At 42.8% G+C, this 19,972-nt stretch overlaps 1 protein-coding gene across 1 annotated transcript in view; it reads left to right on the top strand.

Moving 5' to 3' along the window:
• The window catches only part of DCAF10 (DDB1 and CUL4 associated factor 10), a gene marked incomplete at both ends in the record, with an annotated part of 63,901 nt that overhangs the window by 20,186 nt on the left and 23,743 nt on the right, over positions 1-19,972 (top strand). Inside the window, 2 exons of the mRNA XM_080708928.1 lie at positions 2,624-3,465; positions 13,413-13,526. Coding sequence (XP_080565054.1) covers positions 2,624-3,465; positions 13,413-13,526 — 956 coding nt within the window. The remainder of the gene's footprint in view (positions 1-2,623; positions 3,466-13,412; positions 13,527-19,972) is intronic.

Here is a 19,972-nt window from a genome sequence, read left to right as displayed (position 1 = left end):
AGAGGTAGACTGTCCCTGGGTTCAATCCCAACCCCCACAAAAAAAGAGAGATTGTTTTACTAAGTTGCTAAGGGTCTCACTAAATTTATGAGGCTCATCTTGAACCTGTAATCCTCCCATGTCAGTCTCCCAAGTGTTGAGATTACAGCTCATGCCACCACACTGGCCTCTAGATCTTTCTGATGAGCTGATAATTAACTGAATTTCAGCTGTTGAAGTTGGATGTGTTTGTGTGTGTATGTGTATGTGTGGTACTGGGGTTTCTGGAAACCCTTCTACCTCCGGGCTACACTCCCAGACCTATTTTATAATTTTTTATTTGGAAACAGGGTCTCTTAAGCCAGCGAGGCTGACTCCAAACCTACGCAATCCTCCTGTCTCCGCCTCCCAAGCATAGGAATTACAAGAGTGCGCCACCATGCCCGGCTAAAGTTGGAAATTCTTTTTAGCTTTCCCAAGTGGTGTTACATAGAAACTAGTCTATACAGATTGTAATTTGAAATAAATTTCTTGTTAACATGGTTGTGTTAAAATACTTCCAAAGGCAGTGGGTCAACAACAGCAGGCATAGTTTAGTTCTCTTTAGTGCCTTCTCAATTAACCTGTGATTTATTTTACACCAATAGGTTATAAAATCATGGTAATTTCAATTTCAGTCCTTACACAATTTATTCTTATTTTAAGTTTTCATAACAATTACTTGGAAAAAGAGTGCTCAGACTTTAAGTAGGATTTTTTTTTTTTTTTTTTTTTTGGTACTAGGGATGGAACTCAGGGGCATTCTACCTCTGAGCAACACCCCCAGCTCTATTTTTTTATTCTTTATTTTAAAACATGGTCTCAATGAGCTGCAAAGGGCCTCAGTAAGTAGCTGAGGCTGTCAGTGAACTGGGATTCTCCTTTCTCAGCCTCCCAAATGCTGGGATTACAAGCGTGAGCCACCTCACCCACCTGGAATTTAAAAAAAAAAATTACTAAACCAGGTGTGGTGGCATAAACTTGTAATTCCAGTACTTGGGAGACTGAGACAGGAGGATCACAGGTTCAAAGATGGCCACAGCAATGTAGCCAACTCTCAGCAAACATGGATGCTATCTCCAGAAGAATGGCTTAACTTGAGGCACATGCTCCTTGCCCTTTTCCCAGTCAGTTCATGGACAGGAAAAACAGTAACTCAGGGGAAGATATGCTGAATATTTAGCCTCTGAATCTCATTCCCTTCCTGGAGAGCTCTATCTTCACAAGATAGATCTTCCTCCAGATTTGCCATCATAGTTACTAAATGTGAGCTTCCTACAACACTGTGTGTGTATGCGTGCGCGTGTTTTGTTAGGTACTAGGAATTAAACCCAGAGGCATTCTATCTCAGAGCTACACCCCTAGCCCTTTTTATTTTTTGCTTTGTCTTTTTTTTTTTTTTTTTTCAGTACTGGGGATTGAACCCAAGGGCTATCTACTGCCAAGCTACATCCCTAGCCCTATTTTTTTATTCTCTATTTTTATTTTGAAACAAGGTCTCACTAAGTTGCAGAGGCTTCACTAGTAATTGAGGCTGTGATCCTCTTGTTTCAGCCTCCCAAATACTGGGATTACAAGCTTGTGTCACCATAGCCGGCTTTTTTTGTTTTGAAACAAGGTTAGGTTGCTGAGAGTCTTACTACACTGCTGAGGCTGTCCTCCAGTCTCAGCCTCCCAAGTACTGGATTACAGGCAGCACCATCTTGCCTGGCTTACAACACAAGATTTTTTTTTATCAAGGCCTAGACAATTTGTCCATTCTTATATCTACCTTTCTTTGTACTTCAAACTCTCATTTATTGAGGACTGCTTCACTCCCAGGAAATCCACAGTTCCTGTTAACCCTTTTCTACAGACCTCTGTGTATTATCTTTAGACAGCAGTGAAGAAGTCTCAGGTCTGTCGTGTCCTCCATGCCCTGCCTAAGCAGGATGGCCTCTGGGTCTGTAGCTTACGAGGCTGATTTGATTCTGGTCTCCAGCCCTTCCTGGCTGGATATGTATTCTTTCCTATAGGGAGGAGTCGTGGCGTACAGGGCAGTAGATGGAAGTTGAGTAGAGAGATTCAGGGTACCAAAAGGTCCCTTTATTGTAGGTACTGCACAGGCCTTTTTATTATTTTTGCAGTGCTGGGGATTGAACTCAGGGTCTTGCTCTTGCTGAGCAAGCGCTCAACCGGAGCTACACCACCCAGCTCCAGACCAGGGCTTTTTAAAAGTGTGTAAATTTTTTTTTTTTTCCGGTACCGGTACTCTGGATGGAACCCAGGGACATTCTACCTCTGAGCGACACCCCCAGCCATGCTTTTTATTATTTTGAAACAGGGTCTCGCTGAGTTGCAAAGGCCCTCACTAAGTAGCTGAAGCTGTCCTCGAACACGATCCTCCTGTCTCAGCCTCCCAAATGCTAGATTACAAGCTTGCATCACCATGCAGGGCAAAAGTGCGAAAATTCTTAACCTGAGTCCTCAGGGTTCCGGGCTGAGCAGGCAGTGTGCCATGCCGCTTACTTGGTGACCTGCGCATCATGCAGTAATCCCACCCCCATGCCCCCGCCTTTATCCCAGTGTGAAGTAGGGACAGGCTACGCTCCGTAATCCTACTCAGCCTCTCAAGGCCGGTCAGGCGCGCAGCCGCTGCTCCTCGACAATTACAGACCGACTCCAGCCTGAGGCGGCACCCGCGCGGCGTCCTCAGCGGCCCGCTCGCAGCCAGCTCCTCCCCGTCTCCGGCGCCGGCGGTGTCCCCGCGATCCTGGTCCCCGCGATCCTGGTCCCCGCGATCCTGGTCCCCGCGATCCTGGTCCCCGCGATCCTGGTCCCCGCGGGCGGACCCCGAGCGGCGGCGCGGGTTTCCCAGCCGGCGGGTTTAGGCCGCCGCACCCGGAAGTGCCGGCCGGAGCGGGAGCGGCGCGTCGGCCTGCGGGACGGCGACCCTGAGCGAGGGGCGGGGGCGCCGGTCATGTTTCCCTTAGCGCGCCGCAGCCCGGGCCCGGAGGAGCCCGCGGCGGCCGCCGGGCCGCCCTCCCCCGCCGCGCCGCCGCAGCCCCGGGCCGACGCGGCCCCTCCCCCGCCGGCCGCCCGCAGCCCTCGGCGCCCCGGCGGCCCCGCGCCCGCCCCGGCCGCGCGCGCGGCGGAGCTGGGGCCCCCCGGAGCGGCCGCCCCGACCGAGGCCTCCCCGCCGTCCCCGCCGCGCCGGCGGCCCGGGCCCGACTGCAGGGCGGGGAGCCGCGGCCGGCACGGGCTGAGCGCGGGCCTCGGCGGCCCGGGCGCCGGGCTGTTCGGGTGGCTGCGGGAGCGCAGCCTGGGCCGCGGGCTGTTCGTGGACCCGGCGCGGGACAATTTCCGCACCATGACCAACCTCTATGGTTCCATCCACCCCGCGGACTCGGTGTACCTCAGCACCCGCACCCACGGCGCGGTCTTCAACCTCGAGTACTCGCCCGACGGGTAAGCGCGGGCAGCCCCTCGGCGGGCTCGGCTGCGGGGCCCCGGCCGGCGGGACCGCCCCCAGCCGCTGGCCTCCGTGCCTCCGGTAGACAGGCTGCAGGACCCCGGAGACCGAAGGAGAAATGCCCCGCGGGTCCCCAGGCAGTGTAGGTCTTGGGCTTTTGGCACCCCGTAGTTGCTCAATAAACGCAATTTTGTAAATAACCGTTTTTCGCTGTCGTCCTAGGTTTTTTAATCTAAGCTTGTATCAAGGGTAGGGAGCCTGCAGAATCTCTGTACCTGAGCCTGAACCTGCCCTCAGGAGACAAATGTGTGTTTATTTGCTCCAGAAAGATACTAAGACACTGCAGAGAGGTGGCTCTCACGATTTAGACCATTTGTGAAGTTCCCAGGCTAGATTATTCTGTTAAGGGTATCCAGCCTTTTTTTTTTTTTTTTTTTTTTGGATGCTTACATATTTGATGTTTGGTCTTGGTTTATTATTTGGGGCTATGGGAATTATCAAGATATTATACTGTATATTTAAAGCTTTTTTTGTGAGTTCACAAGTTTAATATCAGTGAAAGGAAAAATTTACATAAAGTTCCACGAAGAGTTGGTGTATTTTTGTGGTTGTTTTTGCCATAGTGGGGATGGAACCCAGGGACATTCTACCTCCGGGCTACACCCCCAGCCCTAATTTTTACCCTTTATTTTGAAATAGGGTCTCACTGAGTTGCAAAGGGCCTCATTAATTAGTAGCTGAGGCTGTCTTTGAACCGGGCGCCTCCTATCTCAGCCTCCCAAATGCTGGAATTACAAGCATGCATCCTCGGTGGGGGGGGGGTGTTTTAATATCATTAAATGTAGTTAATATAATTCTTGCCACATCAAGGCCTCTGGGTTGTTATTTTATTTGTTCATTTAGCAGATGTTCCTTGGGCAGTTGCTCTGTTCTAAATGCAAGAATAACAGTGGTAAGCAGAACTAGTTAATGAGAGCTTAGGACCTTTCAGTTCAACTAGATTTTAAATAATCCTACTAAAGAATGCATAATGTCTATTTACAAATTGATATAAAGGCCTTAAGGAATCTGTTGGATACTAGAGTGTTTGAAATTTCCCTGAGAAAGTGACTCTTGAACCAAGGTTAAAAAAAAAAAAATTAGTAGTAGCCAGGTTCAGTGGCACAAGTTTATAATCCCAGTAATTGAAGAGGCTTGAGGCATGTTCAAAGCTAGCCTAGGGTAATTGAGTGAGACTGTGTTTCAAAATAAAAAGAGCTGGGGTATAGCTCAATAGTAAAGCATCCTAGTACCACACACACACATGTACATGCACATAAATTATAGGAGATAAATGAGTCAAGAGAGGTTTGGAGAGGGAACAGAAGTATTTTAGATAAAAGTTGATATGAAGCCAGGTGTGGTGGCACAGGCTTGTAATCCCAGCATTTGGGAGGCTGAGACAGAGGACCACAGTTCACAGACAGCCTCAGCTACTCTTTAGTGAGGCCCTTTGCAACTCAGTGAGACCCTGTTTCAAAATAAGGAATGTAAAAAAGGGCTGTGGGGTGTAGCTTGGAGGTAGAATGCCCCTGGGTTCCATTCCCAGTACTGTAGTTAAAAAAAAAAAAGACCTATAGTAGGAGAGAGGCAGTATGTCATGTTAGGGAAGCTGAGAACTGATGAAGAAAGTTTGTTTGTTTTTTTTTTCTGAAGAAAGACCTAAAATATACCATATTTTATTAATGCAAATGCTACTTCTTAATCACACCTGTGCTAGGATGGGGGGGAGTCTCCTTATAGCAGTTGGGTAGAGATTGACTGGCTGGCTCATAATTTAATAATTAATTACATAATATGTTTATTGTGGAAAACCTACACAATAAATGTGATAACTTATCCTTGAGACTAAATGGATTTCAAGGAAAGTTTTTCTTTGTATGTGTTTGTTTCAATATAAACATGTAACCAATCAAGTATGGTGGCACATGCATGTAATTCCAGTACTTGGGAGGCTGAGCAGGAGGATGGTAGATTTGAGGCTAGCATATAGAACTTAGGCCCTGTTTCAAAATAAAAAGGGCTGGGCCTATAACTTAGTGGTAGAATACCACCACCACGCCCGACTTGAACATTATCATTTAAAATCTTGCTTTACGCATGATGTACTTATTCATATTGAAGTCAACCACTAAACCAACCATGGGAGGGAGAGATGGGGAGGGAGTGAGGTGGGGACTGGGTGGGGGCTGGCTGGGTGATGTGTGCATTTATGTCTACACAAGTTTTTTACCCCATTACGATGTATAAATACAATATACTAATAAAAATATATATTAAAAAATTAAAATAATAGCCGGGCATGATGGCGCGCGCTTATAATCACAGCATTCGAGAGGCTGAGATCCTCTGAGAGGATCGTAGTTCGTCAACAGCCTCAGCTACTTAGTGAGGCCCTCTGCAACTCAGTGAGACCTGGTTTCGAAATAAAGAATAAAAAATAGGGCTGGAGATGCAGCTCAGAGGTAGAATCTCTCTGGGTTCCATCTCCAGTACCGCAAAAACATAAAAAATAAAAAATAAATAAAATCTTGCTTTAAGTGACATGTATAGAATACAGAGTTCAGTCAGGCCTGATCTTAAGCTGCTTGTGCATATTGGTTCTGCTGTATCAGGGTATTTTTGTTGTTTTGTTTTTGCAGTACTGAGAATTGAACCCAGAATTGAGGCACTCTAAGACAGGCTGGCCTCAAACTTGAGCTCTTGCTGCCTCACCTGGGATTACAGGCATGTGCTAGTACACTCAACCAGTTGTTACAATATTGTGGTTGAATAGCTATTGCCCAGACCTTAAATTTTATGCTAATTCTTTAGCACCTTCCTTGGGACTTCCTAGAGTAACCCATTACATAGCAATTTCATAGTTAAAAACTGGAACAGTGAGAGGTTGTCAACAAACATCTCACTGGAGAATAGGCTGTGTTCTATTCTAATTGCTCCTTACCCGTGCCTCGCGCCCTCTCACACTCACACAGAAATCCTTAGGAAAATGTCCAGTGATCATTTGGCTTCCGTGAGGGTGGGTCTACCTATGTTTTTCATGCATTCTTTCTATCATTCTCACATGGTCACTTGTGGAAACTACAGACTGAGGAGATCCAGAAAGATGAAAAGAGCAGTCACATGAGAGTGGTAGTACTACTGTGCGCACCGTCCAAACATAGTAACCGTGGGAAAAGGGTACAGTCCCATGGCAGGATAGACTCCTTCCTTAATAAGGCCTATGGAAACGGCTTATGGATGAACAACTTCTGGGAAGCAGATCTCTAGTTTTATCGTTCTTGTTGATTTTACCATTGTGTAGTGGGATAAGTTGGTCAAAACTCATGGATTTCCTGCCCGTCATAGGCATTAATATCACTCCTCTTACTAATGAAAATGACCATTAAAATAAAAGTTTTTTCTCTGTATCCAGTTCATTTGGATGGAGGAACTGAGAAGCAGAAAGGTTATTAACACAAAGGATGTGTACCTTGGCTTATGACCTTAACCGCTGTATTGGTCCTCATCTGGGCTGAGGGATTAATTTTCATTGAATTAAATATGATGTATCAAGTTATTTTGTGATTTTTTTTTTTTTTTTTTTTTTTTGCTGTACTGGGGATGGAATCCAGTGACATTCTACCTCTGAGCTACACCCCCAGCCCTAATTTTTATTCTTTATTTTGAAACAGGGTCTCACTGAGTTGCAAAGGGCTTCACTAAGTAGCTGAGGCTATTCCCAAACTGCCATCCTCCTGTCTCAGCCTCCCAAATTACAAGCATGCCCCACCACACCTGGCTTATTTTGTGACTTATTAATACAATTTAAAAAAGATAGGATAGCTGGGCGTGGTGGCGCACGCTTGTAATCCCCGCACTTGGGAGATGGAGACAGGAGGATCGCGCAGGTTCGGAGCCAGCCGCGTTTGCTTGAGACCCTGTTTCCAAATTAAAAAAATATAAAATAGGTCTGGGAGTATAGCCCGGAGGAAGAAGGGCTTCCAGGAACCCCAGTACCACCAAAAAAAATGTGTGTGTGTGTGTGTGTGTGTGTGTGTGTGTGTGTGTGTGTGTGTGTAGTGTAAAATTACCAACAAACATTGAAGAACTAAACAAATTTTCTTACTATTCAGCAAAACCTGAAAAGAGGATTCGGTCCCATGAATTTGTGTGAGCCTAGGGGCTGTCTACCACTAAGCTACATATCCAGTTATATTTATTTATTTATTTATTTTTCTGTACTGGGGATTGAACCCAGGGGCATCTCACCTCCAAGCCACACCCCCCACCCCAGCCCTATTTTTCATTGTGTGTGTGTGTGTGTGTGTGTGTGTGTGTGTGTGTGTGTGTGTGTTACTGGGGATGGAACCCAGGGACATTCTACCTCCAAGCTACACCCCCAGCCCTATTTTTTATTCTTTATTTTGAAACAGGGTCTCACTGAGTTGCAAAGGACCTAAGTAGCTGAGGCTGTCTACCAACTGTGATCCTCCAGTCAGCCTCCTGAATGCTGGGATTACAAGCATGTGCCACCATGCCCAGCTTTTATTCTTTATTTTGAAACAGGGTCTCACTAAGTTGTGGAGAGCCTCACTAAGTAGCTGAGACTGGCCACGAACCTGCGATCCTTCTGTCTCAGCCTCCCAAGTACTGGGATTACAGGTGTGTGCCATCACAACTGGCTTTTTATTTTATTTTAGATACAGTCTAAGTTGCTGAGGCTGGCCTTAAACTTGCAATTTTTCTGCTTCAGCCTCCCAAGGAGCTGGAAGGATAGGTGTGCACAACCACATCTGGCCTCTGAATATAAAGAATGTTTTTTTACTCACTAAAACTACAAATTAATCCTGATTTAGTGGTGCTCGTCTATAATCCCAGTACTTGGGAGGCTAAAACAGGAGGATTACAGGTTTGAGGACAGCCTCAGTAAATAGTGAGATTCTCATCAACCTAGTGAGACCCTCTTCCAAAAATAAAACCTAAATAGGGCTAGGGGTATAGCTTGAAGGTAGAATGTCCCTGGGTAGAGTCCCCAGCCCCCCCCCCCACAAACTACAAGTTATTTAGTAACTATCAATTTAATGTGGAATTCTTAGAATGGCTTTATCTAATTTTTATATCAATATATGGTTCCAACAAGGGCATCTAGGTCAAATAAAAGATTTTAGGTAGCCGGGCGTGGTGGCGCATGCTTGTAATCCCTGTGCTTGGGAGGCGGAGACAGGATGATCGATCTGATTTGGAGCCAGCCTCTCTGGCTTAAGAGACCCTGTTTTAAAAAAAAAAAATTATATATATATATATATATATATATATATATATATATATATATATATATATTAGGTCTGAGAGTGTAGCCCAGCGGTAGAACCACTTTAAAAAAAAAAAGATTTTAGGTATAGTTTCCCAAATTAATAAATACTTGGAAATTATTGAATAACTTGATGAACAATTTGAGATTCAGCTGATATCACCTGATGAATGTGTTGTGTATGTAAGGTATTGGAGATTGAACCCAGGGGCGTTCTATGAACTCCAAGCTACAGCCCCAGCCCTCTTTTGTTTTTATTTTTGAACCGGGGTCCTGCTAGGTTGTGAGAACTGATGAGCATTTTTAGGATGGTCTTGTTTATTTAGAGAATAAACTGTTTACTCATGTTCCTTTGTGTTGTCTTTGATCATTTAGCCTCTATAGAATACTATCCTTGACTATACGTAGCAGATGTCCCATGCTTGTTTGTCTCAAACACACAAAACATTTACAGAATTTTCATTCACAAGGCCACAAATTTTAAGATTGGTATCATACAGATTATGATTTCTTATCATAGTGTGATTTCTAGAAGTCAATAGTAATAAGATAACTTTAAAAATCTCATGGGTAGAAAATATACATCTTCTAGCTTTGTTCTTCTTTGAGACTGTTTTGGGTATCTAGAGTCCATATTCCATATCAGGATAGATTTTTTCTGAAAAATAAATAAATAAATGTATGATAGTTTCACCTAAAAAAAAAAAGAAAAAAATATTCTCTGGTAAGAAAGAAAGCAAAAAGAAATATTGAAATGTTATCTTTAAGTCATCAAAAGTTTGGTACCAGACAAATGAAACTGTTATGTGAGATTATCAATGTTAATATTGTATAAATTGCTATAATACTAGATGTCAACCAGTAAGCCAAGCTTGGGAAGGAGGGATGGGGAGGGAATGGGGTGGGGATCGTGGTAGGGGCTAACTGGGCGAGATGTGCATGTATGTCTACAAAAGTATTTTCTTTATACCACTATGATGTATGAATACATTGCACCAATAAAAAATAAATTAAAAAAAAATATCATGGGTAGCCTGGCATGGTGGCATGCACTTAGAAACCCCAGTACTTGGGAGACTGAGACAGAAGGATTGCAGGTTCAAGGATAGTCTCGGCAACCTAGTGAGACGCTGTTTCCACATAAAAAATAGGACTGAGAGTGTAGCCCAGAGGTAGAATGCCCCTGGGTTCCATCCCCAGTGCCACCAACAAAGAAAAGAAGACATCCTGTGTGTTTTCAAGAAACACATCAATAATTCCTGGGTTGAAGAAATGGAATTAGAAATGTTTAGAGCTAGCCAGGCGTGGTGGCGCATGCTTGTAATTCCCTCGCTGGCTTAAGAGACCCTGTTTCCAAATAAAAAAATATAAAATAGGTCTGGGAGTGTAGCCCGGAGGTAAAAGGGTTCCATCCCCAGTACCACCAAAAGAAAAAGAAAAAGAAAAAAAAGAATAAAAAATAGGGCTCAAGTGTAGCTTGGATGTAGAATGCCCCTGGGTTAATCTCCAGTACCACAAAAAAGAAAAGAAATATTTAAACTAAATTAGAAAAAAAAAAAAAAAGCATACCTCAGCTGGACATAGTGGCACATGCCTGAAATTTCAGTTACTTGGGAGGCAGAGGCAGGAAGATAACAAGTTTGAGGCCATCCCCAGTAATTTAGCAAGTTGTTATTAAAAAAAAAAATTAAAAGCCAGGCATGATGGCGCACACTTGGGAGACTTGAGGATCGCAGGTTGCAGCCAGCCTCAGCTACTTAGGCTTCTGCAACTTAGTGAGACCCTGTTTCAAAATAAAGGATGAAAAATAGGGCTGGGGTTGTAGCTTGGAGGTAGAATGTCCCTGGGTTCCATCTCTAGTACCGGAAAAAAAAAAATCTGTTTAAAAGAGTGAAAATGTAAGTCAGTGATACAGTATCCCTGGTACCAATTCCTAATGCCACCCCAAAAATTATATATAAATGGGATTTCAGAAGGAGGCTTTTGAAAAGAGAATAGGGATGAAGAAGTATTTGAAGAGATAATAGCTGAAATTTTATAAACTTGACAAAAGGCATGGAATCAAGAAGAGCCACAAATCCTAAGCAAGAGAAAGACAAAAGAAACCACACTGGTACAGAAACAAAGCTGCTAAAAACAAATGAAACTTGGGCACAAAGACAAAGAGGAAAGAGATGGATTACTTTTTAATTATTTTTAAAGGAGACATAAAAAGGAGCTAAATCTTCAAACAATGGAAGTCAGGAGGGAGTAGATGCTGTATCTTTTTTTTTTTTTTTTTTTTTTGTAGTGCTGAGGGTGGAACCCAGGGGCTTTTCTACCTCCGGGCTATATTCCCAGACCTATTTTATATTTTATTTGGAAACAGGGTCTCACTAAGTTGCTGAGAGCCTCACTAAGTAGCTGAGGCTGGCTTCGAACCTGTGCGATCCTCCTGTCTCAGCCTCACCACGCCAGACTTGTATGTACTTCTAAACAAGCTTCAAAATCCGTTTTTCTAATCAACAGATCAAAGAATGCCCTGGTTTCCATTTCCAGACCCACCAAAAATAAATAAATAAATAAAAAATAAAAACAAAAGTGTGTGATCCCAGCATCCAGGAGGCTGAGACGGGCGGGCGGATCATGGTTTGAGGACAGTCTCAGCTACTTAGTGAGGCCCTTTGCAACTCAGTGAGACCCTGTTTCAAAATAAAGAATAATAAAAAAAAATAAAAAAATAGGGCCGGGCATGGTGGCGCACGCTTGTAATCTCTGCGCTTGACAGGCTGAGACAGGAGGATCGCACAGGTTCGAAGCCAGCCTCATCTACTTAGTGAGGCTCTCAGCAACGAGTGAGACCCTGTTCCAAATATAAAATAGGTCTGGGAGTATAGCCTGGAGGTAGAAAGCCCCTGGGTTCCGCCCCAGTATCACACACACTCACACACACACACACACACACACACACACACACACACACACACAAATAGGACCAAGGATGTAGCTGGGAGGTAGAATGCGCCTGGGTTTCATCGCCATTACCACACACACACACACACACACACACACACACACACACACACACAAAAGAATAAAAGGGAAAAACTGGATGTGGGTGTGGTAGTACACACCTATAATACCACTACTTTTGTGTGTGTGTGGTACTGGGGATGAAATTCTAGGGCTTTCTACCTCCGAGCTATACTCCCAGCCCTATTTTTAGCTCTTTCTTTTGAAACAGGGTCCAAGTTGCGGAGGCCTCACTAACTAAAGCAGGTGAGGCTGGCTGCGAACTTGGAATTCCTGTCTCGGCCGCCTGAGTACTAGGACTGCAAGCATTCGACACCACTCCTGGCTTAATCCCAGTCTTTGGATACTGAAACTGGAGGATCATAGATTCAAAGCCTCAGGAACTTAGCGAGACCCTGTTTTAAAAAAAAAAAAAATTTAAATAGTGCTGGGTGTATGGCTTAGAGGTAGAATGCCCCTAAATTCAATCCCCAGTACAAAAAAAAAAAGTTATAGTACTTTAGAGGTGCTCTCCAAACATTAGCTGTATCATTTTATATGCCATAATATATATAATGTAATATTTGTAATATGTAATATTTTGTGGTATTTTTGCTACCAGTGGATAGCATAAATTATTTTTATGTATTTTATTCAATTGGTACTGGTAATTGAACACAGGGGCATCCTACCTGTGAGTTAGACATCCTTGGCCCTGTTTTATTTTTTATTTTGAAACAGGTTGTCACAAAGTGGTGGAGGGCCTGGCTAAGTTGCTAAGGCTGGCCTCATACCTGCAGTCTTTCTGTGTCAGCCTTTCAAGTACTGGGATTACAGAGTATGCCACCTTGCCCAGCTCATTTAAATATTTTCTCGTGCCAGGTGTGGTGGCACACTCTTGTAATCCCAGTACTTGGGAGGCTGAGATAGGAGGATCACAGGTTTGTGGCAGGCTCAGCTACGTAGCGAGACCCTCAGAAACTTAGTGAGAACCTATTTCAAAATAAAGGATAAAAAATAGGGCTTGGGGTATAGCTTGGAGGTAGATGCCCCTTGGTTCCATCCCCAGTACCCCCCAAAAATTGCTAGTAATATGGGTGAAAAGAAGTTCTTCATCTAAAGTTTGTGTAATAATAAGTTAGTATTAGCTGCGTGTAGTGGCCTATATTTGCAATCCTTTGGGAAGCTGAGTTCAAGGACAGCCTCAGCAACTTAGTGAGACCTTTGGCGACTTAGCAAGATTTTGTTTCAAAATAAAATATAAAGCCGGGCGTGGTGGCGCACGCTTGTAATCCCAGCGCTTGGGAGGCTGAGGCAGGAGGATCTCACAGGTTCAAAGCCAGCCTCAGCTACTGAGTGAGGCTCTCAGCAACTTAGTGAGACTCTGTTTCCAAATAAAACATAAAAAATGGGTCTGGGAGTATAGCCCTCAGGTAGAAAAGCTCCTGGGTTCCACCCCCAGTATCACACACAAAAATAAAATATAAAAAAGGTTTGGGTGTGTAGCTCAGAGGCAGAATGCTCCTGGGTTCAATCCCCAGTACCAAATAAATGTATATGTCTATATTCATAGCCAGAGAATGCTAGGAAACTAAACGAGAATGTGCTGTTTGCTTTTAGGTCAGTGCTAACAGTTGCTTGTGAACAGACTGAAGTTCTGCTTTTTGACCCTATATCTTCAAAGCACATAAAAACACTTTCTGAAGCTCATGAAGACTGTGTAAATAATATCAGGTTAGTATTATAATGAGAAAACTGAACTTTATTAGTGTGACTCAAAATAATCTGTTGTGGGAGTTAGTTAAAAAAATGTCATTCCTTGTCCAGCATCACTAAATGATCCACATGTGTGAATTATGATTTTAATTCCTTGTAAAATATTGCTTTAATTATAAATTTTACTGTTATCTATTTTGGTTTGGAATATTTTTGAAATGCATTGTTCACTTTCATATGAATTTTTTCTTCCTTCTCTTTATAGTAAGGTCATCATAATGAACCTCAGCCATGTATTATGCTGGTCCTATCATGCCTTTATGCTAATGATTTTTGTGGAATTATAATTGGCAGTCTTATTATTTAACATCTGTCCACCACCACGTTACCACCCCTAGATTCAAACTGTCAAGAAGAAAAACACATACATAGAGAACTTATTTGTAGCATTGGTGGAAGCTTCTTAAATTCCTAATAATGTGGGAAGTAAATTACAACAGAATAGTCTGTTGGATTAATAAGCAGCCATTAAAATGATGGTTGGAAAGCCGAGTGTGCTGGCACAGACCTATAATCCCATAATTGGGAGGCTGAGACAAGAGGATCCCAGGTTTAAGGCCAGCCTCAGCAATGTAGCAAGACCCTCAGCAACTTTGCAAGACCCTGTTTTAAAATAAAAATTAAGTTGGGCGCACGCTCATAATCTTAGTGCTTGGGAGGCTAAGACAGGAGGATCACGGGTTGACGCCAGCCTCAGCTACTTAATGAGGTCCCCCCACAACTTAGTGAGACCCTGTTTAAAAATAAAGAATGAAAGAGGTCTGTCTGGGAGTGTAGCTCAGAGGTAGAATGGCCCTGGGTTCAGTCCCCAGCAACAACAACAAAAAATAAAAATTAATATTAAAAGGGGCTAGGCATGTAGCTCAGAGGTAGAATGACCCTGGGTTCAATCCCTAGTATCAAAAAATAAGAAAAATGATGGTTGTAGAGACTACATAGCAACAGACATAGGTTAAACTCACAAAATTATGAAATGATGTAGAAGAAAATGATTAAAAGGAAATATTTTAAAATGCTAATAGTTTATAATGAATGGATTATCATTAATTTTATGTTTCTAAACTTTATGAAATGAGCTTGTTACTTTAATAATTATTTTGTATTCTAAAACAGTGAAATGTGGCTAGAACAGTGACACACACTTGTAATCCCAGTACTTGGGAGGCTGAGACAGGAGAATTGCAAGTGAGGCAAGCCTGGGCAACTTAACACCCTGTCTCAAAATAAATAAAAATAAAAGGGGCTGAGGGTGTAGCTCAGCAGCAGAGCGTCCCTGGGTTCAATCTTCAGTACCACACAAAAATAAATAAAATGTGGACATTACTTCTAATCAGGATAACATACTGAGTTTTGATGCAGCCCCTTTTCACTAAACACATAAAATAATAAATAAAAATTAGCACAAAAATTAGCTGATTCTAAGACCAAGCTAAGCATGTCTTTGGAGTAGAGTGTAGATACGGAACTCTGTGCTCTGAACAGGCTGAAGGCATAGTCCTGCCAGCTGCTCAGTCTTGCTCTGACACCCGGGGGTTTCCTCCAGCCACGTAAAAGAACTAAAAAGGCTCAGATGTTTCATGTGAGGCCATGAAGCAGAGCCAGCATCACCGCCTGATGCAGGGTCTAGCAGAAACCCTGGTCTGCTTGTGAAAGGCTAAGAAAGGGGAAAGCTCCTTACTGCCTGATGTTGCAGGTTTAGCTGATAGAGTTCCAGCCTCAGCCACAGGAGACCGAGGCCGCTTACTGAATCAGGGACTGCATGTGTCCGTGTGGTGATTGCCAGTAGCTTTGTGAACCTGGAGCCCTGCAAGCTCATGATAAGCCGGGGTTGTGGACAGGGTCCCCGGTGGGCAGCCAAGTAGAAGCCACTCTAAAACTGTCAAATAGGAAGGAAGAAAAGAAGAAAAAACCCTTTTCCTACTCGAGCCTATAAACAAAACTACAAAATTCATGAACACATCTAATATTAATATTATAAAAAAACTATCAGAAGAGGCATTCTCTGGATGAAATTAATATAATGGAGTAGTCCAACGAAGACATTATTTTAAAAAATAAATTATTTATTTTTTTTTCGACTAGGTAATACATGCACGTGGTACAAAATTCAAAGGTACAAAAGGGTAAACAGTGAAAAGTAAGTCTATTTCCACCTCTGTCGCCTAGCCACCCAGTTTCCCTCCCCAGAGGCAACCACTACTACCAATTTCTTGCTATCCTTTCTTATAGTTTATGCATGTATAAGAATATAAATACATACATACATAAGCTTTTATATAAATGGTAGCATTCTAAACACACTGTCATATGCCTTGCCTTTTTTACTCAACAGTAGAGATCATTCTATTATTGGTATCCATGGAGTGATCTTGTTCTTTTTAATGGCTGCATAGTATTCCATTGACTGGGAAAAACTTGAAAACATTTCTAGAATGTTCAAAGAAATAATTTAAGCCTGGCATGGAGCTGCACGCTTATAATCCCAGTACTTGGGAGGCTGAGACAAAATCCTGGGTTTGCAGCCAACCTCAGCTACTTAGTGAGGCCCTTTTTCAAAATAAAAAAAAAAAAATAGGCCTGGGGGGTTAGCTTAGAGGTCGAATTCCCCTGGATTCAATCCCCAGGACAACAAAATACAAAAATAAAAAAACAAAGAATTTGAGGGATACTCTAATTAAAGAGCTCAAAATTATAAAATAAAACAGGTTTAGAAACAAGAACACATTCGTATAGTAAATAACCAGCTAGAATGCTTCAAAATTTGCAATATAATTGATATATAAAATACTCAAAAGTGGAAGGAGGGTCTGTGGGTGTAGATTAGAAGTAGAATATATACATAGTACACGAAAGACCCTGGGTTTGATCCCCCCAGTATTGTGCAGGATGGGTATGTTTTGAGCTGGCCCCGTTTTGGGGTTGAGGGTATAGCTCATAGGTAGAATACATGTTTAGCATGTGTGAGGATCTGGGTTTAGCCCCTACACCAAAATAAAAATTAAAAATTAGCCGGGCATGGTGGTGCAGGCCTGTAATCTCAGTACTTGAAAGGCTAAGACAGGAGGATCACAGGTTCAAGGACAGTCTCAGCAAGTAGTGAGATTCTCATCAACCGAGGGATACCCTGTTTCAAATAAAAAATAAAATAGGTCTCAGAGTGTAGCTTAAAGGTAAAATTCCCCTGGGTTTAATCTCCATTACTACAAAAAATAAAGATAAAAATAAAATAAATAAAAGTTAGCTGGGCATGGTAACAAACATTTGTAATCCCAGTACTTAGGAGGCTAGGACAGGAGGAACACAGGTTCTCTGCCAGCCTCAGCAAATTGTGAGGCCCTCTACAACTTAGACCCTATTTCAAAATAAAGAATAAAATAGGGCTGGGGGCGTAGCTCAGCGGTAGAATGTCCCTGGTTTTAATCCCCAGTACCACATAAAAAAAAGAACTAAAAAATCCTTAATAGATGAGATAAACTTCAATAATTTTATTTATTTATTTTTGTGAGTGGTACCTGGGAATTGAACCCAAGGGCACTCAACCTCTAAGCTCCACCACCACCCCAGTTTTTTATTCTTTATTATGAAACAGGGTCTTATTAAGTTGCAGAGGGCCTCACAAATAGCTGAGGCTGGCTGCAAATCTGTGATCCTCCTGTCTCAGCCTCTCAAGTACTGGAATTACAAGCCGGTGCCACCATGCCCAGCTTAAAATTTATTCTTTCTAACACTGATGAATAATAGTGAGTTATAAAGTAGTACTAAAAATATTTACCCCCCTAACACTAAAAGAAGATAAAAATATGAGTAGTTTAAAAGACAGAAGATTGCTGGGTGTGGTGGCTCATGTTTGTAATAACAGCAGTTTGGGGGCTGAGACAGTAGGATCGAGGTTCATGGACAGCCTCAGCTACTTAGTGAGGCTCTCAGCAACTTAGTGGACCCTGTTTCCAAATAAAGAATAAGAGCCGGGGCTGGGCGTGGTGGCGCACGCTTGTAATCCCAGCATTCGGGAGGCTGAGACCGGAGGATCCCGGTTCATGGACAGCCTCAGCTACTTAGTGAGGCCCTCTGCAATTTAGTGAGACCCTGTTTCAAAATAAAGACTAAAATATTGGGCAGGGGGTGTATCTCGGGGCCAAATGTCCCTGGGTTCCATCCCCAGACCTGCAAAAAAGAAAAAAGAAAAAAAAACGAAAAAAAAAAAGAATAAAAGCCGGGCCTGGTGGTGGTGGTACACGCTTGTAATCCCAGCACTTGGGAGGCTGAGACAGGAGGTTCGAAGCCAGCCTCAGCTATTTAGTGAGGCTCTCAGCAACTCAGTGAGATCCTGTTTCCAAATAAAATATAAAATAGGTCTGGGAGTGTAGCCCAGAGGTAGAAAGTCTCTGGGTTCCAGTCCTGGTATCTCCAAAAAAAAAAAAAAAAGAAAAAAGAAAGAATAAAAAATAGGACTGGAAGTGTTGCTCGGAGGTAGAATGACCATGGGGTCCATCCCCAGTACCACACATACATACACAAAAAGACAGAGGATTAACTGAGATATTGCAGTGTCTATAAAGAGTTACAGAAAGCCAGGTGTGGGAAGCTGAGACTGGAGAATCACAGGTTCAAGTCCAGCCTCCCAGTTTAGCAACACCCTTAGCAACTTAGTAAGACCCTATTTTACTTTATTTTATTTAATTTATTTTGGTGGTACTGGGGGTGGAACCCAGAGGATTTCTACCTCTGGGCTATACTCCCAGACCTTTTTTATATTTTATTTGGAAACAGGGTCCACTAAGTTGCTGAGAGCCTCACTAAGTAGCTGAGGCTGGCTTCGAACCTGTGTGATCCTTGTGTCTCTGCCTCCCAGGCACTGGGATTACAAGCATGCGCCACCATGCCCGGCTCGTAAGACCCTATTTTAAAGTAAAAACTTCAAAAAGGCTAGGGGTGTTGCTTGGAAGTAGGATGCCCCTGGATTCAATTCCCAAGTACTCCCCCCCAAAAAAAAAGTTTCAGAAAAATAAAATATAGAGATAAGTGAAAAATTAATTTTATAATGACTTAGAATTCTTAGCATTGAAGAAGGACCAGAGTCCTGAAATCAAAAAAGTTAACTTTAGCTGGGCGTAGTGGCATAGCTTTGTAATCCCAGTACTTGGGAGGCTAAAACAGGAAGATCTCAGGTTCTCAGCCTGTCTCAGCTACTTAGTGAGGCCCTCTTCAACTTAGTGAGATCTTTTTTCAAAATAAAGAATAAAAACTAGAGCCGGGCGTGGTGGCGCACGCTTGTAATCCCCGCGCTTGGGAGGCGGAGACAGGAGGATCGCACAGGTTCGAAGCCAGCCGCGCTGGTGTAAGAGACCCTGTTTCAAAAATATAAAATAGGTCTGGGAGTGTAGCCCGGAGGAAGAAGGGCTTCCAGGAACCCCAGTACCACCAAAAAAAAAAAAAAAAAAAAAAAAAAAAAAAAAAACTAGGACTGAGGTATACTGACAGAGGGTGGAATGCCCTTGGGTTCCATACCCAGTACCCCCCCACACACAGAGGTAAGAGTGCCTAGGATACTTAAATAAATTCACATCTTGACAGCTTGTGGTGAAACTCAAGAATATCAAAGATCAAGAGAAGATGGGTGTGGCAGTGCATGCTTGTAATCCCAGCATCTGGAAGGCTGAGACGGTAGGATCGCGGTTGGAGGACAGCCTCAGCTACTACTTAGTGAGGCCCTTTGGAACTCAGTGAGACCCTGTTTGAAAATTAAGAATAAAGCTGTGTGTGGTGGCATATGCTTGTAATCCCTGCGCTTGGGAGGCTGAGACAGGAGGATTGTGCAGGTTCGAAGCCAGCCTCAGCTGGCTTAAGAGACCCTGTTTTCAAATAAAATATAAAACAGGTCTGAGTGTGTAGCCCGGAGGTATAAGGCCCCTGGGTTCCATCCCCAGTACCACAAAATAATAAATAAATAAATAAATAAATAAATAAATAAATAAGAATAAAAAATATAGGGCTGGGGGTGTAGCTCAGAGGTAGAATGCCCCTGGTTTCCATCCCAGTACCATGCCAAAAAAAAAAAAAATCGAGATAAAAATCTTAAAAGCCACTAAAATTAGAAGCTGAATTACATATAGAGGCATCATAGTTGAACTAATAGATTTCTTACCAGCAGTAGTTGGTACCAGGAAAAAGTGTAAGAATATTAATAACTGATATTAAGGCAGAAATAATGTTCAATACTATATTATATCTAAGTTAACTCTTAATCCAGGTTAGAGAATTTTAGGCACAATGTTAAATGTTATTATTAAAAGTATAGAAGTATGGTAGCACACATTTGTAATCCCAGTACTTGGAAGGCTGAGACAGAAGAATTTCAGGTTCCCAGCGAGTCTCAGCTACATAGTGAAGCCCTCCACAGCTTA

This window comes from Muscardinus avellanarius, assembly GCF_963383645.1.
Source record: "Muscardinus avellanarius genome assembly, chromosome: 13".
Taxonomy (NCBI): domain Eukaryota; kingdom Metazoa; phylum Chordata; class Mammalia; order Rodentia; family Gliridae; genus Muscardinus; species Muscardinus avellanarius.
Note: the sequence above shows the minus strand (reverse complement) of the source record. Positions and strands in the feature narration are given on the sequence as shown.